This window comes from Acomys russatus, chromosome 23, assembly GCF_903995435.1.
Source record: "Acomys russatus chromosome 23, mAcoRus1.1, whole genome shotgun sequence".
Classification (NCBI taxonomy): Eukaryota; Metazoa; Chordata; class Mammalia; order Rodentia; family Muridae; genus Acomys; species Acomys russatus.
In genome coordinates this window covers 1509616-1521821 of record NC_067159.1, presented here as the reverse complement: position 1 = coordinate 1521821, position 12206 = coordinate 1509616, and the positions used below count along the sequence as shown (strand labels likewise).

At 46.7% G+C, this 12206-nt stretch overlaps 1 protein-coding gene across 1 annotated transcript in view; it reads right to left on the bottom strand.

Moving 5' to 3' along the window:
- Positions 1-12206, bottom strand: part of Notch2 (notch receptor 2) — a 137315-nt gene that overhangs the window by 71029 nt on the left and 54080 nt on the right. Inside the window, exons 3-4 of the mRNA XM_051165834.1 lie at positions 6108-6367; positions 4124-4459 (exon numbers count right to left, since the gene is read on the bottom strand). Of these exons, the coding sequence (XP_051021791.1) occupies positions 4124-4459; positions 6108-6367 (596 nt within the window). The remainder of the gene's footprint in view (positions 1-4123; positions 4460-6107; positions 6368-12206) is intronic.

Genomic DNA, 12206 nt, shown 5'->3' with positions numbered 1-12206 from the left:
TTTGTGGTATGAATTCCTTCCTCATGGACTCTGCAATACTGCAGTCAACACAGTAACTGCAGTGCTCTGTGCAGGGGAAAAGTGCACCTTACCCATAAAAACATAACTGCTAACGGATGTGCTACCCTCCAACTGGCAGAGCTGAAAACACTCCAAAATCTTTTTTATCCAGTATTAGAGTGTCCACGGACAAAAGCAGCCAAACCTGAGATCCAAGATTCCAGACAGGACATGACATCAGTAACACCCACCATCCTGATGTGATACTACACTCAGACTCAGTCAGTCAGGAAGTATTTGTGCCCTGTTTTCAGGTGTTTGGGACAGTGACCCTGACCTTCAGAGTGCAGGGGAGCGACAGCCACGCTTGGAAAGGACAGACAATAAACAACAGGCACAATGAAGTAAATGGCACAGTACAAATTATACAGTAAGAGTTAAGTGTCAACAGAAAAGGAAAACAAAAACGTAGGCCAGGACCAGTAATTGAGGGGCTGGAGGGGATGGCTACAATTTTAGAGTGGTCAGGGTACGGCTAGAAGTGCAAAGCCCCACAGGAAATAGCCATGCAGGGGGTGCAGGAGACCTTGCCGAACTGCTTTGTGTCCAGCTGACTTGGTTTCCCCATTGCGAAATAACAATTCTGTTACTCTAAGGGTGCTAATCACACAGAGATGGGGACCACTATCTTAGGCAGCATCCCAATCTCTTGTACAGAGTGGGGCTAAGGAAAGGAGAGTGAGAAGGGAACTACACTGAGGAAGAACTTTGAAAAACACAGCCTCCGTAGACTACTCCCCGGTGAAACCTGAGAGATCGCTTCCCAGACCTCACCCCGGTGGGCAGAGAGCAGGAAGTCCTCCACACTCCAGGAAGTGCTCCACACTCTGGAAAGCCTCCTTACTCACAGAGCTCTGAGTAACCTTCTACACACATGCCCAAGCTAGCCAGCTGCCTCAGATCATGTGATCCAGAAAGGCAAGCACTAGTCTCCTGAGCCACGCTCTCCTCTCTGCGCCAAACGCTCGGGCTAAAGCTCAACAAACACTAAGTGGTTATGATGGGAGTGTCGTCTTTTCCTCATAAAGTAAACTACTTTTAATTTTAATCCAAACTGCTCAGAAGTTTCAATGAGACGTCAAACAATCCAGAGCGGCCCCGGAAGCAGATGAGCAGTGTGATAGCCACCTGGTCCACAGAGCTCCGGAAAGAGCCTACCTGGGCTCCAGGCCTCTGCAAAATCAGCTGAGCAACTCTCAGTAGTAAACGACTTACCATGCCAGACTTCAGTTACCTCACCTGGGAAAACTTGGAAAAAAAAACTATCTGCAAAGTATTACAGATGTGTGCACACACATGCACACATGCACATGCACACACATGCACAGCATGGAGCACAGCCAGCCCTCTCTACTCCAGCACTCCAGCCTTGGCAGCCCCACTGGCTGCGGAATCCCTGGTTATTTCCTTTCTCAAGGAGGAGCCGCTCTTCTCATTTGACGGGCCTTTCCTGGACACGCTCAGAATTCCCTGAGGTTCTTTATCGTTACCCAGCGGATAGCAATGCAGAACAATGAGGGTGAATAACGACTCTCTCCCAGCTAAAGACTTCCTTTATTGACTTCTCTAGCTTCCTGTCAATATCCTGCTGCCAAATCAGCCTCCTGTTCTAGGCAACTATTAAAAGAGATTTTCTTAAAACTGAAAATGGCATACGACACACAGCCATAAATCACACTAACTTCAATTATGCGTCGCTTGGACCATTACAGCATTAGCTATTAGAATCTTTGCAATACTAAAATATTTACAAAGGTAGTTATTTATATTTGTTTCTGTTTCTAGCTCCTAAAATGCAAACAAGTGTAAGTGCAAAGAAAGATATTTTAGTCATTCCTTCTTCAAGATAATGAGGCTGATAGCCATTCTTAATAAGCATTAATTTGGTATCTAGAACGATAGTGTTATCTATTCTTTATTGAAAGAGAAACTAAAGCTGTACGAATAAATGTAATTCCTCATATCTTGGTTAAGTGGTTGGCTCGACTTAGGGTTCCAACAGCGTCTGAGGCTGCCTGCTGTTATCAAGGCACAGACCAGTATCTGGAGCACAGCAGTTAGTCAATAAAGTTTTATCAAATAAGATCAACAAACTGGGTCTAAAGCAGTGCTTCTCAACCTGTGGGTCCTAACCCCTTTAGGGATCACATATCAGATCTCCTATATATCAGCTATTTACATTACGATCCATAACAGTAGCAAAATTACAGTTATGATGTAGCACTAAAATAATTTTCTGGTTGGGGGTCACCACAGCATGAAGAGCTGTATTAAAAGGGTCACAGCATTAGGAAGGTTGAGAACTGTTGCTCTGAGAGATGGTTTAGTGGTTAAGAGCACCTGCTGGTCTCATTCAGTTCCCAGCACCCACACCGTGGCTCACAACCATCTGTGTCTTCAGTTCCTAGGAATACAATACCCTCTTCTGACCTCCTTGGGCACCAGGTACACAGGTGGTGCACAGACATACCTGCATTCAAAATATTCTTAAACATTAAATAAATAAATAAAATGCTTCAAGTCAAAAATTACCACTTGGTTTTATACCAAAGATTGACCTACGACCTTTGACTTCCTAAAGATGAGCCACACACAGCCATTATATGTGAGCCATGTTCTCAACACCAGAATCTAAAATTCCCACTCGAAGAATGGCTGAACAACTTCTTTTTGAGGCAATCCTGCTTATTTAGCACATTTCACACACACACACACACACACACACACACACACACACACACCATACAAAGTTTTCTTTCTTTTGTTTTTGTGCTAAGGGTATTTGTATAAAAACAGGACCTTTGTTGCTTAGTAATTCATCTGCTCCAGCTGCTTGTGCTCTGTTCCCAACCAAAATTCTTGGTTTTCAGCCTCCTCATCACTTTTATATGGAGTGAAGTGAACTGGCCAGGCCTGCTCCTTTCTCCCTCTAGGGAACACCAGGCTCTGGGGCCCCAGACATGACTCCTTTGTAGTTCAGCCTTGGGTTGTGTACACTAAGGGGTCGTGAGTGGTCAAGAGCATGGCAAAGTGCTGTGTCGATTCGTCTCTCTCACGATGCCAATCAGAGTTCCTCAGAAAACACCACTGGTTCACAGAGGAGCTTCTTTCGAAAGTCTGCAGCTTGACAGTAGGAAAAGCCACCCCCCCCCCATGTCAAGGTGGGAAGGGCCACCCCCATGTCAAAGTAGGAAAGGCCACCCCCTATGTCAAAGTGGGAAGGGTCACCTCCATGTCAAGGTGGGAAGACCACCCTCCATGTCAAGGTGGGAAGGGTCACCTCCATGTCAAGGTGGGAAGGGTCACCTCCATGTCAAGGTGGGAAGGGTCACCTCCATGTCAAAGTGGGAAGGGTCACCTCCATGTCAAGGTGGGAAGGGTCACCCCCATGTCAAGGTCAAAGGGTTACCTCCATGTCAAGGTGGGAAGGGCCACCCCCATGTCAACGTGGGGAGGGCTACCCCCTATGTCAATGTGGGAAGGGTCACCCTCATGTGAAAGTGGGAAGGGCCACCCCCCATGTCAAGGTCGGAAGGCCACTCTCCATGTCAGGATGAAAAGGGCTACTGCTCCCCACAAGTCAAAGAGGGAAAGACATGAGAAGTAACTATTCTGTTGGGGGTAGAAGCATAAAGAAAGCTGATCCTCCAGTCTTGGTGTCACTCTGGTATACAGAGCTTTACTAAACACACACACACACACACACACACACACACACACACACACACACACACACAACTTCCCCGTGTGTAGTTCTCACAGTGTTCCCCACTCCAGATCTGCCTGGCCCTGGCCCTTTCCTGGAGCTGTTTCTCCAAAAGGCACAATAAAGACTTCCCCAAGCACTCATCATCATAAACTCTTGACATACTAAATTGCCCCCTGTGCTATTTATGAACCACGGTGCGCCCATAACCCTCCCTCACCAGCACCCACCCCACACAGAGCTCTCACTTCCCCTTTTCCCTGCGTTAGGAAACTTCCTAAAGTAGGATCTGAGCCCCATGGACCCACCACCCTCATCCTGATGTCCCCATTCCCAAAAGCCGAGAGAGCTCCTTACCTGGAAGGCAGTTGCATTCGAAAGTGAAGTCGCCAGTCTGACGGCAGGTGCCTCCATTGACACAAGGTGAGGGTGCGCAGGGCACATAAGGGCTGTCACAGTGCTGACCTGTGAAGGCCTGGGGGCACTGGCATCGGTAGGAACCAGGAAGGTTGAGGCAGGTGCCACCATGTTGGCAGCGTCCTGGCATGTCACACTCATTGATATCAGCGTCACACTTCTGCCCTGTGAAGCCTGCAGGACATCTGCAGGAGAACTGGCTGGCCACAGACGTGCAGGTACTTCCATTTGCACAGGGATGAGACAAGCAGGCATCTGTCCACTGGCATAGCTTCCCTACAGGAAGGGTAAGAGAGTTCAGAACCACCCATGCAGGGAGCCAGGCCCACACTCCATAGCTCCCTCTCTCCACTAGCAAGGGACAACTCACATGGAGACCCTAGACTTTACAGTTTAGAGAACACATCGGTGTTGCCTCAACATCTTGAGACACAGAGTGGTTCCCTGAGGCCCTTAGGGGAGACTCAAAGGCTCGGCGGGCAGGGCACAGCGATGAAGCCAGCCCTGTGGGACTCCATCAGTGCTGTGGCACAGGGCCTGCATCTGCCTGCTCTCAGACCTCCCAGGCATTGCTGAAGCTGCTCCTCGCCTACGATGCAGCTGGTGAGCTCCCCCTTAGACTGATGACTCTGACCAACAGTGGAGGCCTCCATCAGACCATCCTTGATGCCCACCCCCAAGTGTGCTGTCTCTTTCAACCACGCCAGCTACCACAGCAACAAGGCTGGGTCCCCACAGCAGGCTCTCAGTCATGGCTGCTGAATGAGAAAAACATATTTTTCATATTATATTGACTTTACTTTATTTAAATAATGTTAATATTAATTATATAATATATTTTATATTAATTATCAATAATAAATATTTAATTAATTTGATTTTAGTATCAATTTAAGTTACTAAATTGAGCTCTTAAGCGACAGAAACAAGTCAATGCTACATTTTTCTTTAAACACAACAGATCCAGTCTAATTTTCTGAGTACTGTTTTCATTTTGGCTTGTAGATTTATAGAACTGTTCCTTTAGGGTCTCTGGCAGGAGCCAAAATGACAAATAAGTCTCTCTCTCTTTTTTTTTCCACCAAGTTGAGGGGAGAAGAAGAGTCCGAGAAACCAGAAAAACCAGTCCTTGGGTGTCTTACCGAACCCTTCTGGGTATCTTGGCCCTTCTTCTTTCTCCTCCTCTGCCCCTTACAACTCTCCAAATGTAGAGGAGACATGACTGCACAGTTTACAAATGAAGGAGTGGAATATAAAAAAGATTCTCAGTGCCTCAATATGGAAAATGTTTTAAAATATTGTTCTTGAATTATTTTCTTTCTATACTTCGGAAAGCACCTCACATATTTTATGTCCTCTTCATCACATTTTTAAATCTTCTATTTGCCTAAAATAGCTAACAGTCATCTATTAACAGAATTTGACTGTCCCCGAGACCTTCCCCATATTCTACCTGTATTATAATGCCAACATGCAGTGGCACTGGGGGCCTTGCTGCAGCAGTGTGAAGGAGAATTGTCCCTCACAGGCTCAAGTATCTGAATACTAGCTGGTGCTGTTGTTGGGGGGTGGGTGTCACAGACTCTTAGGTGGAGGAAGTGCACCCCTGAGGGCAGGCAGCACATCTGCAGCCTCACCCCACTTCACTCTGCTGCTTTGTTTCTGTGGTTGAAAACTTATCAGCCAACTTTCTGATCTGGCGACCTGCTAGCATGCCGTCCTAGCGACTATGGCGCCTTCCTCTGGAGCTATAAGCCAAAACAAACTCTCTCATCTCAAGGTAGCTTTGAGTGTGGTGTTTCCTCACTGCGGTGTGGTGAGGCGGAACAGCACACCTGAGGGAGGGTTGAGGCACTGAGATCTAAGTGCGCAGTAAAGGTTGCTGCTGAGAACTGGAAAGCCCAGGCCCAGGCAGCATCATTACCTGTAAAGCCGACTTGGCAGGTGCACTCGTAGGTGTCCCGGCTGAGCATGTGGCAGGTACCCCCATTCTGACAGAGGCGGGACACAAAGCAGGGGTGAGAGGTTGAGTACTGGCAGTCCTCCCCTGTGAACCCTGGAGCACATCGGCAGGTGGCTTTCCCCAACATGGCCTGCGTCACACAAGTACCCCCATTCTGACAGCGGTTTTTCTCACAGGGGTCTCGATGTTGACAATATTCTCCCAAGAAGCCCTCTGGACATCTGTATTTAAAAAAAGAAAAAGAAAAAAAGAGTCCATGAAAAACACTTCATTTCTTGTGAGTGCAAAGACCAGCAAATGATGTGCTACATGCCAGAAAACATCCAAGCACAACTAGACGCCTGAAGGTATAGATTGCCAACTCCCTGACCACAGGAGATGGGCGCTCAGAGAAGCCATTAGATCGCCAAGCCCTCATGAGTACTGGCAGGTAACAGGATATACTAGGTGTGAGATGCAGCGGGGTCTGTAAGCAGATCAGCAGGCCCTTCCTCAGAGGTAAAGTATGCCCACTGCACCCTCTACACAGCACACGCTGCAGAGGACTGTGCACACCTGCCTCCTTCGTGTCAGTTGACCAGACTAAGACATTCCCATGATAGCAAGTTCACTCTGCCCTCTAGACTTTCCAGCTTAACATGTATTCGTCATCTTGTGCCCCTTCTCACTGAGTGCTGGGAAGTGCTAAGTTATTCTGTGTCTGATCCGCACAAGGCTCTCTGGGTTACATTCCGGAAGCTGAGACTGAGATGGAGAAGGAAAAAAAGGTTCGGGGTGGGGGATGGGGGGTTCAAAGAGGCATTTGAAATGTTGATGTATAAGCAAATGAAAAACATGATGTATAGTTAAGCGTGCACAACATATCTTAGCTACTGCATAAATGACTGTGTATAGCAGGGAAGAAACTCAAGACTAACACTCTAGCTAAGCACGATGACACACATCTTCAACGCCAGGACTTGGGAGGGCAAAGAGAGGGCCAGATGTTCAAGGCCACCCTAAGCTACATACTGAGATCAAGGACAGACAGGACTATATATATAAGATCCTGTTTCAAACTAACTTTTCCCCATATTTTCCAAGTGAGAGCATTGAGAAATCACTCTTCTTAACTCCTAAGACACAGCCAGCCCAAACCGCGCCTATCACTAAGAGCAATGCTCTCTCAACAGCATCGGAAAGGATGGGCGCTCTGACTCTCCATGGAAAAGTTGTTTAACTGAGACCACTGGCGACTGCAGAAAGAACACAGAGGCTTCGCTTCTAACTATGACGTTTGCTGTTTGGCTGGAGCCCCAGATACCTGACTGGCCTATTCGTTCATTTTACTTTTTGGAGGATAGGAAAGTGATCTAGAAGTCTGTTCTGCTATTACCTCAAATGTGCTTAAGCCAAACTAACCCTCCTCCCTCAAATCCAGCACCTGCAGTGTCTTCTCTAGTGCCCCGAAGCACTGAAGCCACGTTGAATTCCTTCCTGTCTCTGCGAAGCATGCCCAGGACACCTCTTAGCCACAAGGTTTTTGAGAAAATGAGGAAGGCAAGGTATCAGACAACATGCTCAGAAGATTGCGCAGTAGCTCTGATGACTGGAGGAGAAAACAGTGGTGATGAAATCAGCCCAAACCTCCTAGCCCTTCCCAGAACTGTGCACAGGAAGTGTGTTAGGGCAGGAGCCCACAGGGCAATCGAGCTTCCTCATCATTACGTCACTCTTCAGACAAGCAGGGAGCAGAGTTCACAGTGATGAAACCAACAGACAGCCGAAGCCGGTGAGGGCACTTCAGAAGGGAAGAGGGCTTGTCAAGAGGCCAGGTGGTGGGGCCGGGAAGATGGCTCAGTGGTTAAGAGGATGTCGTTCTTCCACAGGACCCACGTTTGGTTCCCAGCACCACCTCACGCAGCTCAAAACTGCCTAACACTACAACTCCAGGAGAATCAGATGCCTCTGGCTTCCCTGCACTTACATGCACAGACCCACACACAGAAACGCACAGACACATAATGAAAAATAAATTAGTTTTAAGAAGAGTCCAGGTGCTATAAGCCTGGGCTGACTACTTGCTTCTCTCACAGACACTTCAAAGAGTTAAGAAGGCTACTCACACTGTGGGATTGTGTGAGAACCGGGCAAACTCCAGTATGTGAGAGAGAAAATAATGTGAGTATTTAAATGCTCAGCAAATGAAAACCATTTTTCTCTCCATGCTTGCTGAGGAAAATATGATGCCTTATCCAAATCACAGCTTGATTTGACAATAGACTTTTTTGTTAAATAGAGGCCCAGAGAACACCAATGTGGCACGGCTAAAATTAACCCTGAGAAGGATTATTAAAAGCACTTGCAGCTTATTCAAGAAATGTGTTGTGGGAGATGCTAAGAAACTGCATCCAGTGTCCCATTCATGGCAGCAGGCCTGCTGATCCTCCAGGGTGGGACCCTCTAAACCAGGGTGGGCTCTGCCCAGCTCTGCTGCTCAACTGTTACGCCACCCCTAGCGCTGCCATGTGGCAATGGGCTGAGAAAATGCAAGCTCATTTAAATGTCAGCATCGTAAATATACAATGAAAACAAGGTTCCCAGGGAAACAAAACCAGACCAACATGAAAGTTTTAGGACCTCGAAGATGCATTTCTGAACTCTCTGTGTTTAGAGTTGTTCCCTTCCAAGTACGGAAGGTAAGTTTCAACTAAATAGATTGTGTTTGAGGAGCCAGCACCAGTGAAAAGGAGCAAGGACTGGCTTGGGGGCCTGGTGTGGCCCGTTTCTGTACGGCCTATAAACCATGAATGGTTCTTACATTTGCAGATGCCTGAAAACTTAAAAAATAATATCTTATGGCACTTGGAAAATATATAAATTTGAATTTCCGTATCCGTAAATAGTCACACTGGAGCACTGCCATGCTTGCTCATTTGCAGATGGCCATGGCTGCCACAACAACTGAGTGGAATATTTGCAGTGAGACCACATGGCCCACAAAAATATTTAGTCCCTGGAACTTTGCAGCAATTTGCCAGATCCTCGGCAGAGAAGACATGGAGCCTATTAATAGCATCCAATATGCTTATTAGTCTGACATTAATGATGATAGCGGATATTCTACTAGTTTTGCACAAAAAAAAAAAAAAATATTAAGCTCATTCATTAGCTCTCAGAGCCGACACTTAGCAAATGCTGACTATGGGCCGGACATTTTTCTAGTAGTCATGGATACACATAGGTTAAGCATCCAAGGACCCCAACCAATCATAGGTCAGAAATGTCTGGGTGGGGGCAGGCAGACGTCTGTACCAGCGATGTTCAGCTGCCTGGCCTGCCCGACATAGATAGCATGGCAGCTGTTTATACAGCACTAACGTTACGTTGAGCTTGGTAATGTGCAGACGGCTAATGCGGGAGGATACACACAGGGTGAATAAAAAATACCATGTGACTCTATTCAAAGGCTCTGTGGGATTCCTAAAGCCAATCTGCAACTGATATCAAGGAACAACTGGGCTAGAAAATTCTCTGTGCTCGTGAATTTAAATTCTAGTAGATAACAAAAACAAAAAAGTGAAAGATACATTAGATGGAAGAAAAGGTAAATCAGGAAGGAATACTGGGCTGGAGAGATGGCTCAGTAGTTAAGAGCACTGGCTGCTCTTGTGAGGACCTGGGTTCTGTCCAAGCACATGCATGGTGGCTCATGAGCACTATAACTGCAGCTCCAGGGACCCAACACCATGGGCACTAGGCAGCTGGAGGCAGAGAGTGGCCTTTCACTTAAATAAAAAACCTGAGGCAGGTGACTGAGGGGAAAGTGCACCAGGAAGAGAGACAGGGAAAGGCCCTAAGGTCAGAAGCAGCCCTACCTTAGACCCTGTATTACCACGCCAAAGGGGGTAGGGAACAGAGATAGAAATCAGGGCTATTGTCTGAGCCACACCTGGGATGACACACAGCAGAGTTAAGCCTCTAAAGCCCATAGACAGAAGCACATCACTTCTTCATATGAAACTAGACCTACTGATTGCAGGACACCTGATTTCCGATTTAAACCGTACTGGGCTTGCCATTACTCGGTCTTCACTTTTACCTTAAATTCTATGGAGGTCTCTTTTACTACCTTTCCACCTTGACCCACTTCCCTCCCTTCCTTCAAACCCATCTCCATTTACAAACAAGCCTGTCTGACTTGCGCAACCTCGCCCTTTTCCATCCACTTCTCACTCCTTTGCAGCATCACCACATGCACCTTCGGAGGGTGCGGATGGGTTGTCAGGCTTAGCTGAGACATCTGTCCATTCCCACTGGAGGCTCTGTGGCCACTCCCTGCGCCATCTGGCATGTGACCCTGTGTCTCCCAGGCCTGGTGAAGTTAGTCTGCCTTTTACCTCATCCATTACGCTCACTTTCAATTCCAGTCTGGGCTACACTCACTGGTCTTCTCTCTCATATGCAGTTGGTGTTTGTCATTGTTACAATGACTTAAACATAACAGACTCCAAAAGGCACCACTCTGTCACCGACTCAGCTTTCTAAGTCTGCCTACCTTGATATGCCCTGGCAGTGACTAAAGAGAAACAATGGGAAAAGATCATTTTCCCATGAAACGCTCAAGTCTTCCAATTTTCTAAGGATCCTTTTCATAATTTGAAGTCATTTTTATGTAATCCCTTTAAGTTATATATAATTACCATGTTCTGACAAGTCTGGTTAACTGAATTCCTGTAATGCTTATCACTCACGTTCACAGTTTCTTTCTTGATAGAAGTTCTGATCATCTTTAAAGCCTCAGGCCAGACATCTTGTTGCTGGCTGTTTTCCCACCTCCACACATCTTTGACTAGCTGAATCTTTTTTTAAAATATATTTTATTAATTTATTCATATTACATCTCAATTGTTATCCCATCCCTTGTATCCTCCCATTCCTCCCTCCCTCCCATTTTCCCCTTTCTCCCCTCCCCTATCACTGTGACTGAGGGGGACCTCCTCCCCCTGTATATGCTCATAGGGTATCATGCCTCTTCTTGGTAGCCTGCTATCCTTCCTCTGAGTGCCACCAGGTCTCCCCATTCAGGAGACATGGTCAAATATGGGGCACCATAGTATGTGTGGAAAGTGAGACCCCACTCTCCACTTAACTGTGGAGAATGCCTGTCCATTGGCTAGATCTGGCTAAAGGTTAACTAGCCGAATCTTAAAGCACGGTAAGGTAATGTCTATCAAATGGCACAAGTACTTCTAAAATATTCCTAAGAGGTAATGACCAGTCTCTGCTTGCATCCAAGATGCAGCAGCAGCAGCAGCACCAGCAGTAGCAGCAACATTGTAGTGAGTGCTCATGCCTTGCTGCTCACACTACTGAGCCTCTACTCCAGAAGCAGCCGGCCTGCACTGCACATCTGGCTCATCGTTTGGGCACTGTATATTCTCAGGCATAGCAGTGGCCCTCTCTGTTGTTAGACAGATTCATGAGGTCTTTACAGCATCACAGCACTAAGAACGCTGTGCAGCAAATGTAAATGCTGTGTATTTGTTATGTAAAATGACAGGCTTGCTGCCTCAACAGCCTTCAGTCTTTCCATTATGAGAGATATCTTTCTTTAAAACTCTGACACACACACCACATACTCACTCACACATCACACACACCATACATACCACACACACACCACAGTACCTGAAAGCATGTGTTCACTGCAGCATGATTCATAATAGCTGATGGTAGGAATAGCCCAAATACCCACCATCTGATGAGTAGAGAAATACAATCTATCCTATCCATGCAATAAAATATGATTTGGCCATGAAAAGGAATGGAGTCCTGACACATTCTACCACATCGAAGGGCCTTGGAAATATTATTCTAAGTAAAAGAAGCCAGAAGCAGACAGCCACAGATGGGATTCTGTTCTTATGAGATTCAGACCCAATGCAGATGCTTGCTGCCTGGTCCACACAGCGATGACTGTTACCTAGTCCTTGAAAGTCCACTCACTGTTGATGACACAAAAGGTTTGACTGTTTGTTTCACACACATATGGTAGAATAGGGTGAAGGCAGGAAAGAG